The following is a 22,938-nucleotide window of genomic DNA, read 5'->3' on the forward strand; positions in this document are numbered from 1 at the left end:
TAAATAAATGTTATAACAAAACTGCATACATAGCTAATTTACACTGTTTAATACTTTCTTATACACAATATTTTTAGTCAAATTGTTAGAAACATCCTTCTTATTTTGTAGTAAGATTTTTAGCCCGAAAGAAGATGTAACTCGTGACATAGCAACATATAATTGGCCTTGACTAAACACGGGCCTAGGGAGAAAAATGCCAACTTTGCTCATCGTTTGTCATTGGCTTTTATTTATTGTCATGGTAAAGGCTAATTTTAATGGAAATTGCCTTCTTTTGAGAGGAAGATCAATCTTCTTGTTAGAAGGTGTTAAATCAATTCACGGAATCAGAACTGATTCCGTAGCTCTTGAATTAGTGATCACTTGTGCTTCAATCACCCTATAACCCAACTTCTTGATTATAAGGCGTGTTCCATTGCACAACCCTATGGATTGGTTCATATTTCGCATTAATATTACCGGGGCACCAACTTTCAACTCTAAGTAATGATTAGGAAGACTTGACAAATTTAATGAGTTTAATAATTCCATAGGCTCCATGTTATCAAAGAACCCACCATCTTCTGTATGACCCAAAGTATCCGAACTATAATATCTCTGCACATTTCCTGGTAGCATTGATAAAATTTTCAAATTTAACTCATCTACATCATTATTTGTTGGTGCTAGAATTCCGCGATCCTTGAGGTACTCCCAATCTATGTAATTTGAAGGCAAGTTGGGGTAGACAAAGTTAATGAGATTTTGCAAACCATGTTCATCATCAGTTATCAAAAAATCATGTGGCATTTCAATCCAATTCGGTTCCCCTTCCTCTGTAATGGGAACTCCTGCTATATCTCCTTCTCCAAATTTTATTATCCAATCAGCAAATTCTTGAATTTGTTCAAGGGTATTGGAGGGAACTTCACTTCGACATAAACGCATGTTTATCCTTAGGCACATAACTTGGCGCTCTTTCCAAAAGGACGCTCAGTGCAAGGTAGCTGCAACAATAGATTCTCGTCCTTCATCTGGCACCATTGGAAGTATCTACCTAAAGTCTCCACCAAGAACAACTAATTTACCTCCGAAAACTATATTTTCATTACAAATGTCCTAGAAATGTTGATCTACCGCCTCAAATGCTAATCGATGGGTCATTGGAGCCTCATCCCATGTAATTAATGATGCTTCATGGATCAAATCAGCACGGGTTGAGTCTTTTTTGAAGTTACAAACCGAATGTTGATCAAGATCGAAAGGAATCTTGAAAGTTGAATATGTAGCTTTACCCCCAGGCAATAATTAAGCAGCAATTCCTGATGAAGCCACAAAGAGCATGATCTTTCTTTCGGATCTAATTTTTTCAATAAGAGTGTTCCACAAGTATGTCTTTCCTGTCCCACCACTACCGTAGACAAAAAAAACAGCCCACCTACATATCAAGAATGAGCATCAAGTTTTTCAGCATATACTCTATATTGATCTGTGTTTAACCCTTTAACTAAGGTATCAAATCTATTGGCCTCATAATGTGAATCATAATCAAGTTCATCACTTATCAACCGATTTAAGGCATTGCGTGCTATCTCCAAAGAAGGTTGTGGCATGTCAAGGAAATTTGACAATGACCTTCCAAGTTTATTCAAGATATGCTTAATCTCTTGTACTCCTTGGTTCTGCATCTCTTCGGGAGTTAGTCGTAAATTAGGGTTTCTAGTTTGACGTTGCATCATTCTCTCAAGGTCATCAGTAAGTTCACCCCAATGCTGTTCCCTCAACTGTTTCGGATCACTTACTTCTGAAAACATCAATATGGCGCAAAACAAGTTTCTCAATTGTGAACCCTATACCCAGTTAGATGCTTCTGACAAAGTTGCAAGCCACTCATTATCGTCGTCAAACAACCCTAAGGCATGACATGCAAATCTGAAGGTAGGGTGGATGACACCATCAATAGTTTGTATATCTTCAAAAGATTTTGCTCCAGAAACCTTAGTTAAAAGCATCCGTAAGTAATATCGTTCCCCCGAATTTGGATGAACAAAAGGTAATATACCAATGCAAGGTCTATCAATTTGTCGTTGTGTCCACCTTTTTAAAGAAAGATCCCATCTGAATCCCGTTGGAAAATTTTGGTAAGTGTATTGATTTGCTTCTGGAAAATCCTTGTTAGCTTGAAACCACATATTTAACATGGTTTGTTGCAATCTCGGTTGTTCAAGGATTGTATGCATATCATCATTATCATTAAAAACCACAAATTGTTCACTAGGTAGATGAAACTGAAGTAGTTCCGTTGAAGGATATTGATGTTGCAAATCAAACTCAAATATTCTCCATCATGCTTCAATGGATGATACATACCGACAATCTAAGTATTTTTGTATCTCATCCACCCTACTTGCTTGTCGTACCTCTTGACCACGTCGTGTGGTTGAATTGTTTTCAATGACAACCGTTGCTCGATCTTGACCTTTAGCAACATACTTTTATAGATACTTCACCACACCTCTCGCAGCAACAAGCTCAACATTTATGTGTGCATTGTACTTAACACATAGATCTCTGTTGTATGGCACCACCCAGCGATTATCAACCTCCCTTCCATTAACAATGATAGGCTCTCTATTTTGTCTACGTCTATACTGCACAAAGCCATTATCATCAAAGGTGGTTTCCTCGAGAAATTTCTTCGGGAAATGCTTTGAATACTTTCCATATATTAAACATGGCCCACATGGTCCATGGAGCATGTTCTTGGTAACTGTTTCATATGCCAAAGGATCTGTATCCTTGTGAGGGATTTTCGCAGAAACAAGTACATCGATATCCTTTGGACACTTAGGCTTATCTTCTGGAGCCAATGTTATGAGAATATGCGCATGTGGAAGTCCTCACTTTTGAAATTCAATGACATAAAAATCTAGAACATGAAATATAACACATGTTAATTAATGTAATATGTCAAGAAATATAGTACGATTGTATAATTAACCTAGAAACCTCACCAGCAATGACTTTCCCAAACTTCCGTTCATCCTTCAAATCGCGAAGCATTCGTTTCAATTTGATTTTGAAAACACGCGCTATAATGTCTGGTCTATCTTCAGTGCGGCGACTTCCACGTGTAAATATCTCATTTACAATCTTAGGCCAGTTTGGATTGTAAGTGAAAGTTATAAATAAATCAGGTGGACCCAAAAAACGGACAATTGCTATAGCATCTTGATAATGATGGGCCATATTACGGGGGCTTCGTGTGAAGGATGATGGTAATATGAATTTTCGGCCTACACCAATAGCATTCACATCTCCAGCCGTGATTGCATCTTGGAGTCCATTGTATAAGTCAGAGCGAAGCCTACCTTGATTTCTCCTTATAAAAAGCAATCGATATTGTTCCATTGCAACATATGCATCAACAACAAATTGTTCCAGTAACCGGCCGACATCTATCAAGGTGTCACCCTCTTCTTCCTTATCATGTATCCTAAATGCATAGAATTGTTGCATTGTCACGGTATTTCGACTGTTACTTGTACCGGACACCTTAGGTATCTCTGCTCTCCATCCATCGGTGCCATATGGGAACAATAGTGGGTATTGCAAAGGCATATAACTTGGATGAGTTTCATCAATCCTTTGTAACCCACCATCTACTTTTTGCAATATGATATCTCGATTACATGTGTCTTCAGTTTCATCTCCTACCATCAATGCTGCCACTTCACTTGCGGTTGGTTGGATATATTGTCTACCTTCTCTTGCGAAAATAAGTTTTATTCTTAAATCTTGATGATCACATTGATCGAGCAACATACTGCCAGCATTTCTGAATACTGCGACATAAGGATTTATATCATCAAGCATCGTTTTTAGTCCTTGTAAAATTTTTGGATCTAGGGAAGAAGCCTCCGTACCCCCCATGTAATGTAGCCGGATGGATGTTTCATTATCAGTGTCATAGATGTACAACTGTGCAGATTTTGGCCCAGTTCCAGGCTCAGGGAGTAAAGTTCCAATTCGATGGTAATTGCTACCACTTATACTATAGACATAGGGGCCTCTACCATCATTAACGGTGTTATCAATCCGACCGCCCATAGAGGTGAAAGCTAACATAGAGTTAAAAGCTCTAATATTGCTTCGAAATTGCTGACATGGCAAAATTGACATTAGAAATGGCGGTGTTAAAGGTAAAAGCGGCAATATAACTTGCCCACTTTGACAGTAGTGATTGAACCTTGGGTGTGTTTTATTGCTACTCTTTACCCATTCTTCTATCCACATATGGGCCTTGCAATTAGGACACACAACCGTTCTAGGTCTAAACTCCCATCGTCTATCAAACTCATCTCTACGACATTTATGAGTCACTTTTGCATGTAAATAATTTATTTCAGTGAATATCAATTAATAATATTGATATCAATAATATGTGTGGTTAAGTAGCTTGGCAAGGTGGTTATCTCTCCCTCCGACAATTTTCTCATCAGGTCTAGCATCATTGTCTATCCCATCATTAGGTGAGCTTTCTGGGATGAAAGTTTTTATAAATTTAATAGAATCCTTTATGCAAGGTATTAGTATTATAATATAAATATTAATGGTTCTTATAAGTACCATTCATATTAATCTCATTAGAAAATTATTCTACTTCATGTGTCCCATCGTGATATTGATGTGTAGATCGACGTAATTGCATCATTAATAGTCGCAAGGATCGTGCTTCTTTAATATATGTAGTTAGTTAGATAAACATAGGATTGTATTGTGTTGAATTGATGATGGCCTTTGAAAAGTTTTACAGTATTAAAAATGGCAGAATATGATGAAAATAGTACTACTAACTATTGAGTAAGAATGATGGGTAGTTAAACGGGTAACTCCAATAACATTGAGCAAGTGCCACTCAAACTCATTTTAATTTGGTAATTTTCACACAAAGGAGGGGAACATTCAGCAACATACGCTTAAATTTTATGTATTTAAACTCAACACAACATCATACCCATTAATTTTGTGCAACCAATCAAGTGTATGTAACATTGACATAATAAGGCTATGAAGATAAAACTATAACGATCATTCTTCATAATATATACTTCATATTAAGTTTTGAACTACTATATATTACATGTACAGTAACCCTCTTTGCTCTATCTAATTTTAATACACTTGAGTCATATTAAACTTGACCAATTAATCCATATCTATGTATACCTTGTCTTCTTTTTTCTTCTTTCTCTTAAGCTCTTCGGCGAAAGAGGTACCTTAAAATCCTGCAAATTACCAATTCAATGAATCAATGATTCAAATCCCAGCAAATACTTTGCAACTTAAAATTGAAAAATAAAAGTTCAAAATATCAATGCATCAAAATAAAACAAACAATAATCAAAATGCCAATAAACTACTATTAATAGTTACAGACGAAATAGTTCTTATGGTTGAAGGTTGGTAAAAACTAAAATAATAATCATCATTGACTAAATTATATTATCGATAACAAATAAACCAAAGAGAAAATAATAATTTTTTATTTTAAAAGAGATATAAATTGAAAGTTAAGGTATTTTTCCACTCAAAAGGAATAGGTGGATATAAACATACTTTTAACCGTAATTGGCAGTAGCAGTAAGGTTGTGGGAGGCATATGTATCGCCGCAAAATGTCACAAGTACGCTAGCGTCCAGGCGTCTAGACGGTGATGGGTTAAAGTGTGTAATTTTTTTGTTTTTTCCTTCAAAATGGATTAATTTGGGAGTATTGCATTCAGATTTGAGATTATGAAATGGAGAAGAATATGTTTAGTGGATTTATTTTAACCGTGTAATTGTTGGATAAACTTGCCTTCAGTTTTTTTAGTGGGTAGTTTGTACTTTGTAGTGGTAGTTATTAGCTGATTTTTTTTTTATTTTTTTTATTTTTTTTTGTTTAAAGTTTAATTGTTTTTAGAATTCTAAATTTTAAAGTAGGTATTTTTGGAGGGATTAATGTATTTGAGCGGGAGTGAATGTGAGACAAGTATTTGGGTTTTGGAGGCTTCTCGTGAAAAACGTTTCTTAAATTATATAAAAGATTAGTAAATTAATAAAGTCAAAACCATTATATAAATAGTAAAAAAAGTCAAACTATAACACTTATTAAAACACAAAGGGAGTACTTGGTAACAAATAACCCTATATAAAGTCAATGTCTATTCAAGATGAAGTAACATAAAAAGTTGATGTATAAGCTAGCTTTCTAGTAATTATGCCGGACCAATGTCGCATGAAGCTTCAATCGGTAATATTATTATTAAAAAAAAAAAAATTAAATAAATAAATCGGTTATTCACATTAATAAATTTGTGTGTAGGTCGAAGTCGTATTCGTGTTAAGATTAGTAAACCTGATATATATACTTGTATGTCAGATCATCACCTTTAGAAATGTCCGTGACATGGACTTTATATGTTAGTGTAGTTTTTTCTCCCTCCATTGCAAACTATATTACTTGTATTTGTTTTAACGGTGCATCTTGTGTGCGGCTGGTCACATTATGTAGCTGCTTATTAAAGAACAAAATAATTTTTATAACACTGATGAGTAATCCCTGTAATACTGACCGGATAACCCTTATAATATTGACCAGATAACCTCTATAACACTGATGAAATAACTTATATAACACTGACCGAGTAACTCCTATAACATTAAGAAGTAACCCTTATAATGATTGCGCTGGTTGACGCCACATATAAGAATTTGTGTTGTTTTAAAGGTGTGCACTCTCCATTTATTTATCCGTTTTGAGGTATTATTATTACCTCCCAATACATACACATTTTCATCCATTAATCTTCCAAAATTTCTTACACCTCCAAGCCGGCCACCTTTTAATTCTATCAACTCGTCCGTAAATATTACAAGTAGTTTAAAGTAACCAATCTAACCATTCGCCCCTTTTCATTTACTATATCTTATTACTTAGGTGTTTTTTTTTTTTTTTGCCTTATACACTTTATTTTACTTTATTTTCATTTTTCTTACATCCACCAACATTTCTAGAAACAAGAGTTTACTTAATGTAATACGGAGTAAATAAGTAGTGTGAAAACCTTTAAAATTGTTCAACTATTGCTATAGTTGGGCATTCGTCAGGTCGGCCCGTAGGCGGCACGAACTTTTGGCCCGCCAGCACGACCATAATAATAAAAATAACAAAAATAAAAATAAAAATAATAAAAAGAACCATAATAATATAAAGAACTATAAATAATATAAATAAAAATAATAAAAATAGTAAAATTAATTAATTAATAATAAAAATAATGGACTGGCCCACGGCCCGACCCGCCAGGCACGTAGGGCATGACGTGGGCTAGGGTGTGTAATTTGAAGGCCCGGCACGGCATAGCCCGCCTTCACCTCGTTCCGGCCCTTCCTTCGGCTCGAGGTGGCACGGCCTCGCCCGAATTCCTGCTCTAACTATTGCATTGACATTTAAATCGAGAGTTATTACTGCTATTATTATTATTATTATTATAAACTTAATTACAATTTTCAAGCAAAATTGCAGGTACGGGATAGTATTTAATATACTTTATAATAGATAAAATAGAATATGAAAAGGAAATTAATTATATATATATATATATATATATATATATATATATATATATATATATATATATATATATATATATATATATATATATATATATCACATTGAACAAAGGTGTAGTCAAGAAAAAACATTAGAATAAGATTTTTATTTTGAAGTATTATTATTTCTACAACAACTCAAAAAAAAAAAAAAAAAAAAGAGGAAGGAGCACGATTGTTTTCCAAATAAATACCCATAAATAGTAGGCAACAGAAAATAATTAAATACGTCATATTGATATAAAAAAAAAAAAAAAAAAAAAATCTTATCACTTATGAAAGTATGTACATACGTTGGTATGGAGTCGCTAATCTAAGGCTACAACGAAAAAGACAGACGACAATTGATGAAAGGGTTGAATTACAGAAGCTAGTTGTGGCAACTAGTCCTTGTTTGGAGGGCCATACTTGAATTCATAACATAACATAACATATATAGCACATAGGTGTGTGTGGCTGCATTCAACTTTGTCTTTCTCTCCTAAAACCAACGGCTGATCATAAACTTGGTACCATTTCAATTCTTCAATTTTTTGAAATACGAGTTGAGTACATACGTATGTAGTTGAAATGATAAGGTTATTTCTGTGGATTCATTTATCATTCTTATTGCTCAATCTTTACACAAAAGGATGTATAATTAACGCCTTGATTTTCAAGGTTAATATAATAACTACAATTTGAGATTTGCAATAAGTAACTAGGGAATTATGGCGTTGGGGTATATGTATATTTTACTAAAGCTTTTCTGTAGGTATATTGGATTATATAATGCTTATATTAATTGGTGTAGTGTTAAATCATCTAGAAATAAGAGTTTACATAATAAGTCTTTTCATTTAGGTTCGGATTTGGGTGAGTTGGTTTATGGATCAAATATGGGTTGTGTTTGGTTCATTCAACTACGGTGAAATTCATTTAAGGAGACTTTTATTTGCAGTGTAGGTTGACTATTCGAATTGGGTTGATTTTTAGTCTATTGAAAATGAGCTTATCATGTAAAAATAAAAAAATTCAACTACATTTGATTTTGGTCGATTCAAATCTATTTGGGTTGGGTCAATTTTGATTCGAGCTAGTTTCACTCATCCAATCATGTTTAACTTGGCCAAATATCAATTCAAATCAGTTTTAAATCAAGCAATTTTGGGTACGGATATGAGTTGAGTTAGGTTTATTAAGAATGTATAATTTCAATTATATAAACATAAGAGTATAATACAATAAGACTTTGCCATGAATCAGGTTGACACAACACATGAGAATTTGGACCCAAATGACATGAAAATAGCCCAACTCGGTATGAACACGCTATAAGCTCGACATGACAAAATGCATGCGTACAAAATAAAGGCAGAGGGTCATAGGTTGTGTGGACACCATTTTCAAAATTTGCAACGAGCACAATGACTCGCTTAATTTATTTTTGACCAATCTATAAAAATATAAAAATTAATGGGACCTGCTGACCCAACATGTGGACCAAGCTGCACGCGGGCTCTATTTATAAAATCAGCATGAGTTTTATACAATACAACTTTTTTCGTGACCCGTTCTCTAGACATGACCTGCTAAAACATTAGACATACTAACTGTGCTCGGCCAGCTCTAAGTGCCATTAGTAAATAATTGTAACGATAACAGAGAATATTCATAACATTAAAACATATTAATTAACTTAACTTTGATTATAATCAACTTCTCGATTGGGGAATAAGTGAACCACACTTCTAATCATTTAGTAACATGACTAGCAACTTTTAATTAATTCTGACCTCATCGAACCCCTAGTATTTGTGGGCTAATTAAGTTTCAACTTTGTGCCTCTTTAGTCCAAAAAACCAAACCCCACACTTCACTTTTTCCCTCTATTTAATCCCCCTTACCCCGCTCCCATTTTAGCTCAACTCACTTCCCAAACTTCTTTACTCCTTTAGTGCATAAAGTCTTACACTAAAGGAACCAAACATGTCTCACGTTGTCTACCTTGTCCTAACCATTTCCTCTCTTCTTTTTTACTCTTCCTTTGCTCATCCCCATGCCGGGCAAGGTTGGACAGAAGCTCACGCCACCTTCTACGGTGGTGGCGACGCCTCTGGCACTATGGGTATGCCATCTTTTTTTCTTTTTTTTTTTTATCTAATTTATTCAAATTTTGAAGTATCTATCCGCTCACTTACTGTAGTATATCATCCCACCTCCTCTAGCTGATACTCTAGCTCAATTTAGTAAGTGAGCGGATAGATACTTTATTACGAGGAGGTGGGATGATACACTAATTAAAACACCTTGTTATAAGAAGATATAGTCCAATTTAACGAGACAAGCCATAAGACGGTCCAATAATTCATATAAAGTACTCCGTACATGAAATTGATTATTGCACACATTATTCTAAAATTTGTGTAACAAAAAAGTTATTTCCTAGTTACTAATGTACATGCATGTTAACTAATTGTTGTATATTTGATACAAAATTTTCAGGAGGGGCATGTGGGTATGGAAACTTGTACAGCCAAGGCTATGGTACAAACACGGCGGCATTGAGCACGGCGCTGTTCAACGGAGGGTTGAGCTGCGGGGCGTGCTACGAGATGCGGTGCGTGAACGACGCGAGGTGGTGTCTTCCGGGGTCAATTATTGTGACGGCCACCAATTTCTGCCCACCAAACAATGCGCTGCCAAACAACGCAGGAGGTTGGTGCAACCCTCCCTTGAGGCACTTTGACCTTGCTCAGCCTGTTTTCCAGCAAATGGCTCACTACAAGGCTGGAATTGTCCCCGTTTCCTTTAGAAGGTTAGCTAATTATACGGCTCACTGATTGCACATAAGGAGCTAAAAATAAAATTACGGAATATTAAGTTAAAATAAATATTAATTGTACTATATTGCCATGTGATTTTATTATGCATATATCATAACCCACTAATTCTTTTTGTTAGTTTAATTCTAACTGTCGTTAGCTCTTTTCTTTAACTGTTTTGGGGGTTGCTTTTCTTAATTAAGTTGGGGGGGGGGGGTATGGGGTTTAATTAATTTACTGATTTTAATTTTAGAAAAAGTAAATGTACTTGGTAGTAAAAGAGTACACTAGTGCCCATCTTTTAGCTAGTTCCATGTTATGTGTTTTGAGTTTATATTTGTGAAAGAGAACATACAATAGTTGTTTGATAAACTTGGCTAGTTACATCATTCATGCATGTATAAAAGGTCACATAAATGTATGCACCTGTTGTAAAAAATAAAAAAAAAATGTATGCACCAAACTATTATTCTTAAAAAATATTGATATTTAAGGATAATTAACCTTGATTGCAGGCATATAGAACTTGGGTTAATCACATTGATTTTTGTCTTCTATGGTAACACAAAAGACTCTCTAGACTATCGCATGTACTTCCTCAGTTTCACAATAATCATAAAATACACATTTGGCATAAAAATATATATATTAATAAAGTTAAAGAGAGAACGCAAGACACCACTTTTGGCATAAAAATATTGTCCCTACCTTATATTACACAAGGGTATTTTAAGTATATTTTTAGGTGTTATAATTTGCCAAAAATAGTACTCCGTACCTGTATGTAACAATTAAGTATTACTCCGTATGACATTTTCATTTATGCAGTGTGTAACAACTAACAAATAATATGAAACAGATGAAATACTTATTACAAGACATTAGTCTAACAAGTTAGGCTATGATTAACTTATTAATATACCAAACTTTATTCCATACGAGTATACGACATCAAAGTCATAAACCTATTTTTCCACCTTGGAAAGGTACCAAACCCTAAAATCAAGAACAATTACTCATATCTTTTATGTGACATGTCCAAATACTGTGCCATTAAATTTAAAAGAAAATCATAATATTAATAATAATCCTATGTATGTAAATGCAGAGTACCATGCCGAAAGAAGGGTGGAATCAGATTCACAATCAACGGTCATTCTTACTTCAACTTGGTTTTAATCACCAACGTTGGAGGTGCAGGAGATGTTCATGCAGCCTCAATCAAAGGGTCTAGAACTAATTGGCAATCTATGTCAAGAAACTGGGGGCAAAATTGGCAAAGCAACTCTCTCCTCAATGGTCAAAGCCTCTCCTTTAAGGTCACCGCCAGTGACGGCCGAACTGTCACCGCCCTCAACGTGGCACCTCCTAATTGGTCGTTTGGCCAAACTTACACCGGTGGCCAATTTTAATACATAAATATCACTAGAAAAAAAAAAAAAAAAGAAAGTCATATTTTTACTAGGCATAATTAACTAAGTGTAGTTTTTTTTTTTTTTAAATACAAAGTGTGGGGTACACAATAATAAGGGTTAATTTTATTGTAACCCTTATTATATATCAGTCCTGAATTTAAAAAGGAAAATTAAAAAATTGATTTGGGCCTTTTTTGTAACACCAAGCCCATTTCATATTTTTATTTTTCTAAAAAAAGAAATTCAATTATGCGTCATGGGTTATTTTATTTCTGTCCTGATATTATAATGGGACAGAATTTAGGCAGAGGTGGGTTTTTACCACCCGCCAATATTTAATTGGTAATTTTAGAAGTGGCATTTTTTTTTTTTTTTTTATAAAGTATTTAGGAATAATTAAGGTTTGGTTTGAGTTGAGTTAAGTGATTATTGTCTGTTAAGTTTGTGTTTAAGCAAAATCAAGTGTAATAACTGCATTAGCAGTTAAATTATGTAGTTTGTTGTGAGTGTGTTTTAAGTGTTACTAAATTATACAAGTATGAAAGGATGTTATTATTATATTTTTGAGTTATCATTGAAAGTTATTTTTGTTATTGTATATTTGTATTGTGTTTGTTGTTACTTGTTATGCCATGATATTAGTTCAAGATACTTTCTGCCTGCCGATGTGCACGCCTGCATGAAGATCATGTGGCATGTCAATGATTCGACAGCCAGATATAAAGACACTTAAATGACTGTATTTATTCTTGCTTTCTAAGTGTGATTGTACATAGGACTGCCCAGCGTGCGTCGTAGCTAATACTTTCTCCGTTTTATATTTGTAACATCATACTGAAAATATGTACTGTAGTAAACTAGTAATTGCTTATAATTTTTTTCGAGAGTAATTATTCAGGTATAGAATGTTGCTTACTTTGCCCCTTCATTGTGATGTTCAACCAAACATCAATTGCAATATTAAATTAAAGCTACACGGCTACATGAAAACTATTAAATCATACGGAGTACAAGATTATTTTCTGTGGTCAACCAAGTAAGAAAGTTGTTTAGCACTATAATAATGTCATAATTTTAATTCAATGGATGGTAGACTTTATTCTTTTGAACTTATTTTAGAAATTATTCTTAATAGAAATAGACCAAACCTCTGCCAAAAATTAAAAAAAAAAAAAAAAAAAAAAAATCTTGTGTAAGGCGGTGTATGTTAATTTTATTGTAAGACGGTCAGTTTGAGATTAACTTTAACTATTTTTATGGTAACCTTAATCCCTTAAAGGGTAATTTTTAATTTGTTGTTAATTTGATTTTTATTTTAATGTGTAATTTTTTATAAATTCACGATTATGTACTATAAAGACTAATATGATTAGTTTAATAAATTATAAGTTTTTGTAAGATAAAATTTATTATTAGAAAAATAATAACTTTTGTAGTATAAATGATAACTTAAAATACTTTTAAAATAATTTTAAACCGTCTTTTATAAATTAACGTACACTTGCCTTTTTGGAGAATTTTTGAAAAAAAAAATTTGAAATTTGAATAGATCAAATGAAAATTGGTAAATCTATACTACGTTGGAATAGTAGATCATAATTTCTTAAAATGTCTATACTTTTGCATTAATTAGTAACATTATTAAAAGTTTTTTTTTTTTTAAAAAAATACAAGAGTAACATTATTAAAGTTGGATACTACCTCGTTAAGTTTTAGTTGCAAGTTTGAGGTGCAACATGGATCCCAAGTCAAAAATTGTTAATGGTGATTATGAGATAAATGGGTATGTGATTAAAGAGGAGAGAGATAAAATAAACTTGATTAATTAACCACCCAAGCCACTCACCACACCAGGCCACCACCACCAAAACCCCCCTAAACCCAGACCACCCACCACCACCGAACCCCCAACCCAGACCACCACCACCACCGCACCACCGAAACCCCCAAACCCAGACCACCACCACCGAAACCCCCTATACCCAAACCACCGATCGACACCACAGAAACCCAGACCACCGATCGACACCACCAAACCGCCACTGAAACCCCCGATACCACCTAAACCTACCAACACCGACACCATCGAAACCATCTACAAACCCACGAAAATCACCAAAACCACCCACAAACCCACCGTAAATCACCAAAACCACCGACCAAATTTATATTCAGATTAAGTTGTTAGTGTAATTTAATTAATTATCTAAGTATATGTTTAATTTTTTTAAATAAGGGCAATATTGACATTTTCAGCAAAAAAATTTATCAAAAAGGGAAATATTTGGAAAAGTTACAACTAATACTAAGCATTTAATTATAGTAAAAGTTGCAACTAAAACTTAACTAAGAATATAAAACTATGCACTTGTAATTTCTTTTTTTTTTATTTTGATAAGTATAAACTATAAATGAATACAAATATGATCAAAATTCAGTAGATCAGATTGGTTCGTCATGTAAACATTTTAGACTCCAGACTATTCTTCATAAATTCAAATTAGAATTATGGATTCAAAAAATTCAGCAGGCTGGTCAAAAAGTATGTCCAGCCCAATGAGGATGACATGGGAGATTGAGCTTAGCTCTTTTACACAAACATCACGGTTTGTTCACAAATTGACCAGGCCCATTACTCGATGTCACCATGACTTCATTGGGTTCTATTCACCAAACAATCACGGATTAATAAGTGTTATGTATAACGGGTGTGCGTTAATTTATTGTTAAATAATCAGTTTGAGTGTAACTTTAACTATTTTATGGTAACTTTAATCACTTAAAGGGTAACATTTAATTTATCGTTGGTTTGAATTTTTATTTTAATGTGTAATTTCTTATAAATACGTGATTACATACTATAAAGACTAATATGATTAATCTAATACATTATAAGTTTTTTGTAAGATAAAATTTATTATTAGAAAAACAATTACTTTTGTAGTATAAAGGGTAACTTTAAATACTTTTATAATAACTTTAACCCATTTTACAATAAATTAGTGTATACCCGTCTGTTTAAAGAATTTGTGATCACGGATTGAGTTCTGACTCGCATCCGGTACAAGAATTATGGTGAGAGCTTAAGCTCAAGCTCCGACCCTTTTATCACAAAACCGTCAATTTTGGATAATTTTCAATTTTTTTGGACTAGGATGGAATACTTCCCATACATCCCACGGCACCTAAGATCATTTAGGTTGTTGAAATCAACCATTATTTTTCCTTTAAAATGCAAATTAGCCATTTATATATTAACACCAATTAACTCAAGGCCATTATACTAAGATGCATCCTATACTATCCCAAAAGTCCTTAACAAGTGTATTATATAGACAATTTTGGACATTTTCGACTTTTCCAGATACGAGAATTAAAGAGGTCAAAGCGCTTCCCATTAATCCCACGACAACTCAGGAGATCATTTGAATTGTTGGAATCGTCCGTCAATTTAATTGTTTATGTACACATGTCCCTTTATTAATTCGAGACCACTGCAGGCCTTTGTATGACCTACTAGCGGTCGTATATGGTTCAAAATAAATTTATATAATCCCGGGTTGCATCCCCTGCCATCCGGAAAATTTTTTACACTGAATCTCGAAACTTTTAATAATGATCCAATTTCGTATATTATAGTCTTTTGTTTTGAACAATTTTTGATGACTATTGATAACACGCTATTATACATGATTTATATATTATATTTGATTCTATTTTATTGTGTTTTCTCCATTCTCTTAATCTATTAGAGCTATTATTCTTCATATTTCGATATTGCTTTCCTTAGTATGTTTTATTTTGTTTTTGTAGGAAAAGGGCTTGGTTTGCTAGATGTTTTCCTTGGTTGTGGTTTGATTTGTTAGAGGAAACGTTTAGTGCGCAATGGGACGTGTGGCAGCCTACTCCACAACCCGTCTGTGGCAAATTATTCCCCGCCACAACCCGCTTGTGGCCGTTCTTTTAACTATCATGTATGTGTTTAGATTCCTAATATGATAGAATTTCCTAGTTTTGTACTAGGATATAAATAGGCTAATAGGAAGATAAATAAGGAGACTTTTCATATTCTTTATTTTCAGTTTTACCTTCGTTATTTTTTTCTCTTTTGTTCTTCCAAGTTTTGTTCATTGAAGATTTATTTTCAAGCTTCCATTAATTCAATTCAAGTATTTTCTCCTTTACTCTCTTATTATTGTTGTTGTTATTATGTTTTCTCTTGTTGTTTATTTTATTTATTTAATTATCATGTTTGAGTAGTTTTACAATCTAGGGTTAGGTTGAACCCTAATATAGATTGATGTGTTAATTGATTCCCAATTTCCAATTTAATTAATTTATAATTCTTCTTTGTTAGGGTTGGTTTTATTATCAATAAACGACTAGAAATAGTGTTATTGAATATGATTAGGTTTGCAACGAGAGTTGATTCTTAATTGATTATAAAACCCTAATTAAAAGTAAGAGCCTTTATTTATGCATGAGAATAGCTAATTGTTCGACTTATAGGATGTTGTTCTTAATGTCTTTAATATGTATGATTTCATGAGAATAGGTATGATTGCATATTAGGGAAGATATTAGTTGATCGAAAGAAACTCTTAGTATTGTTACAAGGAGCATTCGTCCTTTGGAATGTTGATTGATTTAATTGAGGGATAAGGGATGGTTTTTGTGCATTGATTCGTATTAGTGGGGATACTTAATCTTAGATGTCTTTTAGTTCTTGATTAATTCCGTATTATTTCCGTTGATTAATAGTTAATATTTGTTTTAGTTTAGATTTCTCGATATTGATTGGTTACTTGCTTAGTATTAATTTGAGTTAGTTTAATTAGTTAGTCCTTAGTCTTGTGGGATTCAATCCCTACTTGCTCAACTACATAGTAGAGTTAGTTTGGTTATTTTTGTTAGGTACGCGACACGCCTATCAACTATTATGGGCTTGGAAATGAAAGAGGTTGGGATGGTTCACATGGATCCCATGACACACCAAGAGGCCATAAAGGTGGTTAAAATCATCCATTTTGTGTAAACCAAAAATTAGTCGTCTATGTACACGCCTCCTTTAATCAACTAAGGCCACCACGTACATTTGTGCATGACCATATATGGTTTCAAACAACATTATGATTTTTAAATACGCTCCCCACCATCCCGAAAGTTTTCAACACCAAGTTGCGAAACCTTCAACTTCAAAATTGATTCAATTTTGTGCATCATATATCCTTCAGTTTTGCACATTTTTTGACTTTTTATTTAGAACAAAATGAAAGAATTCAGGTACTTCTCATGAACCCCATGATATCTTGAGAGCTCATTTGGATGCTTGGAATTGTTCATTTTGTCTTCTAATCGTCAATTTAGGCATTTACATACGCGACTTGCTTTCTTAATTAACTTGCTTTCGATCAACTAAGAAAGAAACTATGATTTCAAAACTTGCTTTCTTATATTATATGACCAATTAGTATTTGTATATGTCTATGATTTCAAATAACATTATGTATATTATCCCGCGATGCATCACTTACCATCTTGAAAGTTTTCAACACCAAGTTCCGAAACCTCTATAAATGATTTAATTTTGTGTACTTGTATTAGTTTTCAATTTTAGATAATTTTTTACTTTTCTAGACCAAAAATGAAAGAGGTTCGGATGCTACCCATAGACCCACGACACCGCAAGAGCCCATTATTTGATCCCAGGTTGCATCCCCCATTATGCCAAAGTTTTCGATACTAGGTCCCAAAACCTACGAAAATGATACGATTTTGTGTGTATAGCTTTCGCATTTGGACAATTTACAAACCCGGAAATATAAAAGGTCGGAGTGCTTCCCTTGAGCCCACGATACCTTGATAACCTATTTGTGTGGTTGTAATCATCTATCTTGCCTTTACACCGTTAATTTAGCCATTTACGTACATGACTCATAACACTCATTTAATTAACTAAATGCTATCATGAGCCTTTAAGGGACAGAAACAATATAGGGTTGAACTCAGTAAATGGTGACAACAAGGCCACTCCTTCACTTACAATTTATGTTTTCTCTAACACCATTAAGAAATATTAACTAAATTAATTAAATTTTAAATTTTAGCCACCGCCGGTAGTGTTAGAGAGAACCATATTGTATACAATTAAATTATTAACTAAAAAAAAAAAAAATCATTGACCACAGTTTTCCCTGCCACCACAACCAGCCAACCGCCAGCCACCACCCGCGCAGCCTCGATCGCCCTTCCCCCGGCGCCGGCCGCACCCAGACCCTCCGGCGTCGGCGACGCACGAACCACCATCCCCCCTCCCTACTCCCACGAAACTCTAAATCCTTAGGACGCAACCCCAACCCTCGAAAAACCCCAACCATCCCCAACCAACAATGGCATCGGAAAACCCTAAACCCCAAATATCATCTGAAATTTCAACTCCGATGCCGACGAATTCCCAACAACCTCGTCGATTTCGACCTAGGGTTCGTGAAGTTAGCTCCAGATTCATGTTACCTGCGACAAAACCTCCGACGAACATCCAGAAGCAAATCTGCATCAAAACCACGCTCTCCAACGAATAAAACACCGATTTCTCAAAATCGCAGTCGAGATACGCCTACGAAAATGATGATGATGATAATGATGGTGGGTGCCGCGAAAGAGAGAGAGGAAATGACCGGTGGGGTTGCTCCGGCGTCGGCAGTGGCGGACCCAGGAATTTCCGACTGGTGAGTCACAATCGATAATCGAATATGTAAAAAAAAAAATTTACCAAACAACCAAGAAATAGTACTAAAAAATACATCCAAATATTTCGAGCAAAAAAAATCAACTTTTCTGAGCGACTCATATATTGAAGTGAGAACTAATCAAAATTTAGAATTCCAAATACAAGTAAAATCATTTAAACAGTAATAGTATATGAAACAAGGAGATGAAAAGAGAGAATATTCAACTGACCTTAGAGACCACAACAGTTCATCAATCAAATCAACATCCTTAATTATATTTCATTATTATAAAAAACACAAGACTTTAAACTTTGCAAGCAAAACCTTTATCAAATTACAAGTTATAAGATACAAATTACTGCAATAATTAACATAACAAGCATAATTGTTCCGACATTCATATATAGTCTTATAAAAACTACCCATATGCATAATTCACATAATTTGATCACCAAATATTCAAATTACACCAAGAAAAGCCAAAAATGCTTCGAAGATTCATATTTAAAAACAAACCCAGATAAATATTTCACAAAATTTGATCATCAAACATCCAAATAACACGGAACAAAAGTACAAAACCAAAATTTTCAGGAAAAAAAAAATCCCAAATCAAGAAATTGTAACAAACCAAGAGGGTGCTCGAATTTGAATGAACTTTTAGCCATCTCAGCACTCAAAAAGGTAGAATTGATACCAGCAGAGTAAGAGTCTGTAGGCATGAGCGAACTAGCGAAGAGGAAGCGTTAAGCCGTTAACTAAAAATCAACCAAAGTTTCAACCAAAGTTTAATAAAATTAACTAATTAGACTGAATTAAATTAAAGATTAGAATTTTAAACTAAAAATTAGAAATCAACTTACTAGCAAAATGAGAATAGGAGATTAGAAGAAGGCTAGGGCTTGAGGAAGTCCTTGAGGAAGTCTGGCCGTCTGGTGAAGAATGAAGATGAGGCGAAGTATTATTATTATAATGCTTTTTTCTAATGTTCAATATTCTTATTTATAGCCACAACCCTTAAGCTAGCTTGTCCCCTACGATAACAATACAAGTATGCGTTTCCAAAAGAAGTGGAGTTGGAGATGATTGATGAAGGATTGAAGAAGTGAAGAACTGGAGTTGGAGTTGATTGATGAAGGATTGAAGGGAAGAGGCGAATTGGCGATTTGGCGAAGAGAAGAACTGAAGAAGGCTAGGGTTTGAACTGAATTCGGGATTTGGGGAAAACTGATTTTAGTTTTTTTTTATTTTTTATTTTTAAAAAAATAACTTAAATTTTTTTTTGGGCCTGGTGAGTCACTTGACCCACCAGGTCTAAGCCCAAGTCCGCCACTGGGCGTCGGGGTCGTGGGTAGGTAGGGGCTGGGCTGGGCTAGGTTTGGGGGGGGGGGGGGAAGAAGTAGGTGGGTTTTTTTTTAAAAAAAAATATGAGTATTTTAGGCATTTCACTTTTCCCTTCCTTTTAAAACATTAACCATAGTTAATATTTTCTTAAAATGTTTAACTAATATTACCACTTAATTAGTTTTATAACTTATATATTACCAGAGATAATTTGATATTTTAGTGTTTATCATTGGAAAAAAAAAAAAAAAACTGATGAGTACCATTGAGAATTTCCCTAATTACTTTAATGTTCGATTACTTATTGCTACTTTCCCTAATTGTGTAAGAATAACTTCTGAAAATCACATATTTGAAGAGTAGACAATGTGACGAATCTAATAAAATTCACTTGACTATGTTTTTTCTCATACATTAGTGTAATAAGTTTAGTCAAACTAACACATTAATTCAAATAGACTATATCAGATTTTAATATTTTATTAAATACAAATGAATGACTTTATTTTAAGTGAAGATAAGTTTCATCAACTAAAAAAAAAAAAAAAGATGGCATTATAATTCATTATTAATTTTGCTTAATATTTCTTTGTTGTTTATACAATATGGTTCTCTCTAACACTACCCAAGTACTAACTCAAATCCTACTTATTCCTCATCATACTAGGGAACAATAGAACATATTTGATCACATTTTGATATCATGCATAATATAGATGGTAAGAAAGAAATACAGCCTACCAGCTGTCAATTGCTAAATGGGTAACTAAGATTCAAGCTATGAAAAATCTTCCTACGTGGCATTAAAATGGGACCCATATAATCTTTAAAAACCAGCAAAAACAAAGCAATAGATATATGGATATAACATTAGATAAGGATAGCAAAAACCATTTCTCATTGGCTAATCTCCATCTCTATAAGACTCAAAAGCCAATCTTAGCCGTTGGATTACCCCACCAAAAAAAAATCCAAGTCACCAAAATAACATATCATTCCCAATAAACAAGAGCCACAAGACATGCACTAGAAATGAAATTACAAGGGATAGTGTAACATAACATCAACATTTTGTGACACATCTTTTTTTTTTTCCTGCCTAGCTAACAAGCTAGTTTGGTTGAATTAATATTTGATTGATCAACTGAGGATGGCAGCAGTGACTACACAGGCTTCGATCGCCGGTTTCCGCCCGTGCGCATCGAAATCGAGGTTTTTGACTGGTGTTCCAGGGAAGCTTAACAAGGAATGTGGTCTTAGCAATGTTAGGTTGCCCTCTACTACAACTACTAGTTCTCTTAAGGTTGAGGCTAAGAAAGGAGAGTGGTTGCCTGGTTTGGCTTCTCCTGACTATCTTACTGGCAGGTAACATTTAACACTTAATTAAATTCTTTTAACTATTGTTGATCAAGTCTTCTAAATTAACAACGGAATTATTAAGTGTCAAGAGTATTTCATGCATGGTAAAAGCAATTTATTTTATTAAAATTGTAACCCCTTTACTTGTAATAATTAGTTACATGATAGTACGGAACATGAAATGTTTAAAAAAAAGTTGTCGTCTTTAACAAAAATTATGTAATGATTAATGATTGATTTTGTATTATGTTCTTGTTAATATTAAGTGATGAAGAGTAGATAGAAACAAGTATCAGCTGTTATAATACATATTTAGGCAAAATAATTTAATCATAAAAAATTAAAGGCCAATGCAATTATGTACATTAAACATTTAAAATCATGATTGTTGTTGTTTTTAACTGAGTAATAACAAAGTTGAAAGAATCTAGCTGAAAAATTATTAATAACAAGTTGCCTTAAGAATTGTGACCTTAGTTTAAGCCAATTATGTCAGATGTAGATGATTAGATGATATTTGGTGAAGTAGATAGACAATAATTTTGTACAGATTGTGTACAAGTTGTAAAGAGAACATAACACTTTTGTGTACAATATAATTCAGTCTTCCAGGAGACAATGGATTTGATCCCTTGGGACTAGCTGAGGACCCAGAGAACTTGAGGTGGTTCGTGCAAGCCGAGCTAGTGAATGGCCGGTGGGCGATGCTTGGAGTGGCCGGTATGCTGCTACCAGAGGTGTTCACAAGTATCGGAATTATCAACGTGCCTAAATGGTATGATGCAGGGAAGTCAGAGTACTTCGCCTCATCATCAACCTTGTTTGTGATTGAGTTCATCTTGTTCCACTATGTGGAGATAAGGAGATGGCAAGACATCAAGAACCCTGGATGTGTTAACCAAGACCCGATTTTCAAGCAATACAGCTTGCCTCCTAATGAATGTGGTTACCCTGGTGGTATATTCAACCCTCTCAACTTTGCACCTACTCTTGAGGCTAAGGAGAAGGAGCTTGCTAATGGTATCGCCTTTTTCCTCTTCTAATGCTTATAGTATGCAACTGTTTTTTGTTCTCTTTTCAGTAAGTCGATTTGTGGAACCTAGACTAGGCCAAGATCACTACGTACATCCCTACCTTCAGAAATTATACTTATGGCAGGAATAATAATTGGCTGTTTTAGCTAAATATGCAGTTGCTTAGTGAAGTAGGACTAGAACTTGAGGTAATCTGATGGAAATTTGTGTCAAAACCGAGCTGATCTTTGTATGATTCATTTTTGGCAGGGAGATTGGCAATGTTGGCATTCTTAGGATTCATCGTGCAGCACAACGTGACCGGAAAGGGGCCTTTTGACAACCTTCTGCAGCATCTATCAGACCCATGGCACAACACCATTATCCAGACATTGTATGGTAACTAAGTCCAACTCGACTAGTAGAAGGAAAGACCATGTTATCATAGTTCTTTTGTAACAATCAAATCTTTTGTGGACTGTATGATATTGAGCTTCTCTGGTAATTATTGAAGGGTTTTCAATGTACAGGACAACTAAAGTTGGCACTTCTGTTTTTACCTACCTTAGCTTTCATAAAATGATATCTTTACCCCCCTTATGAGCAGCACACTGACATTCTCAGACTCCTGAGCT

The 22,938-nt window shown here is 34.1% G+C and overlaps 4 protein-coding genes across 4 annotated transcripts; 2 read left to right on the forward strand and 2 right to left on the reverse strand.

Annotated features, from left to right (window-relative positions):
* Positions 1 to 321: 321 nt before the first annotated feature.
* On the reverse strand, positions 322 to 930 carry LOC110726293. The gene has a single exon (XM_021905745.1). It carries the CDS (start codon positions 928 to 930, stop codon positions 322 to 324), a length of 609 nt encoding a protein of 202 aa, XP_021761437.1.
* A 360-nt stretch (positions 931 to 1,290) lies between these two features.
* Positions 1,291 to 4,278, reverse strand: LOC110726294. Its single transcript, XM_021905746.1, has 5 exons — positions 2,997 to 4,278; positions 2,493 to 2,842; positions 1,839 to 2,270; positions 1,483 to 1,766; positions 1,291 to 1,420 (listed from the first exon to the last, which is right to left on the reverse strand). Exons 1-5 carry the CDS (start codon positions 4,276 to 4,278, stop codon positions 1,291 to 1,293), a joined length of 2,478 nt encoding a protein of 825 aa, XP_021761438.1.
* Positions 4,279 to 9,405: 5,127 nt separating this feature from the next.
* Positions 9,406 to 11,886, forward strand: LOC110726437 (expansin-A10-like). Its single transcript, XM_021905916.1, has 3 exons — positions 9,406 to 9,744; positions 10,122 to 10,434; positions 11,550 to 11,886. The coding sequence occupies exons 1-3, from the start codon at positions 9,606 to 9,608 to the stop codon at positions 11,851 to 11,853; spliced, it is 756 nt and encodes a 251-aa protein (XP_021761608.1). The 5' UTR covers positions 9,406 to 9,605; the 3' UTR covers positions 11,854 to 11,886.
* A 9,043-nt stretch (positions 11,887 to 20,929) lies between these two features.
* LOC110726440 (chlorophyll a-b binding protein 4, chloroplastic-like) lies at positions 20,930 to 22,898 on the forward strand. The gene is made up of 3 exons (XM_021905919.1): positions 20,930 to 21,296; positions 21,895 to 22,310; positions 22,574 to 22,898. Exons 1-3 carry the CDS (start codon positions 21,082 to 21,084, stop codon positions 22,708 to 22,710), a joined length of 768 nt encoding a protein of 255 aa, XP_021761611.1. The 5' UTR covers positions 20,930 to 21,081; the 3' UTR covers positions 22,711 to 22,898.
* The last annotated feature ends 40 nt before the right edge of the window (positions 22,899 to 22,938 follow it).

This window comes from Chenopodium quinoa, unplaced genomic scaffold (genome assembly GCF_001683475.1).
Source record: "Chenopodium quinoa cultivar QQ74 unplaced genomic scaffold, ASM168347v1, whole genome shotgun sequence".
Classification (NCBI taxonomy): Eukaryota; Viridiplantae; Streptophyta; class Magnoliopsida; order Caryophyllales; family Amaranthaceae; genus Chenopodium; species Chenopodium quinoa.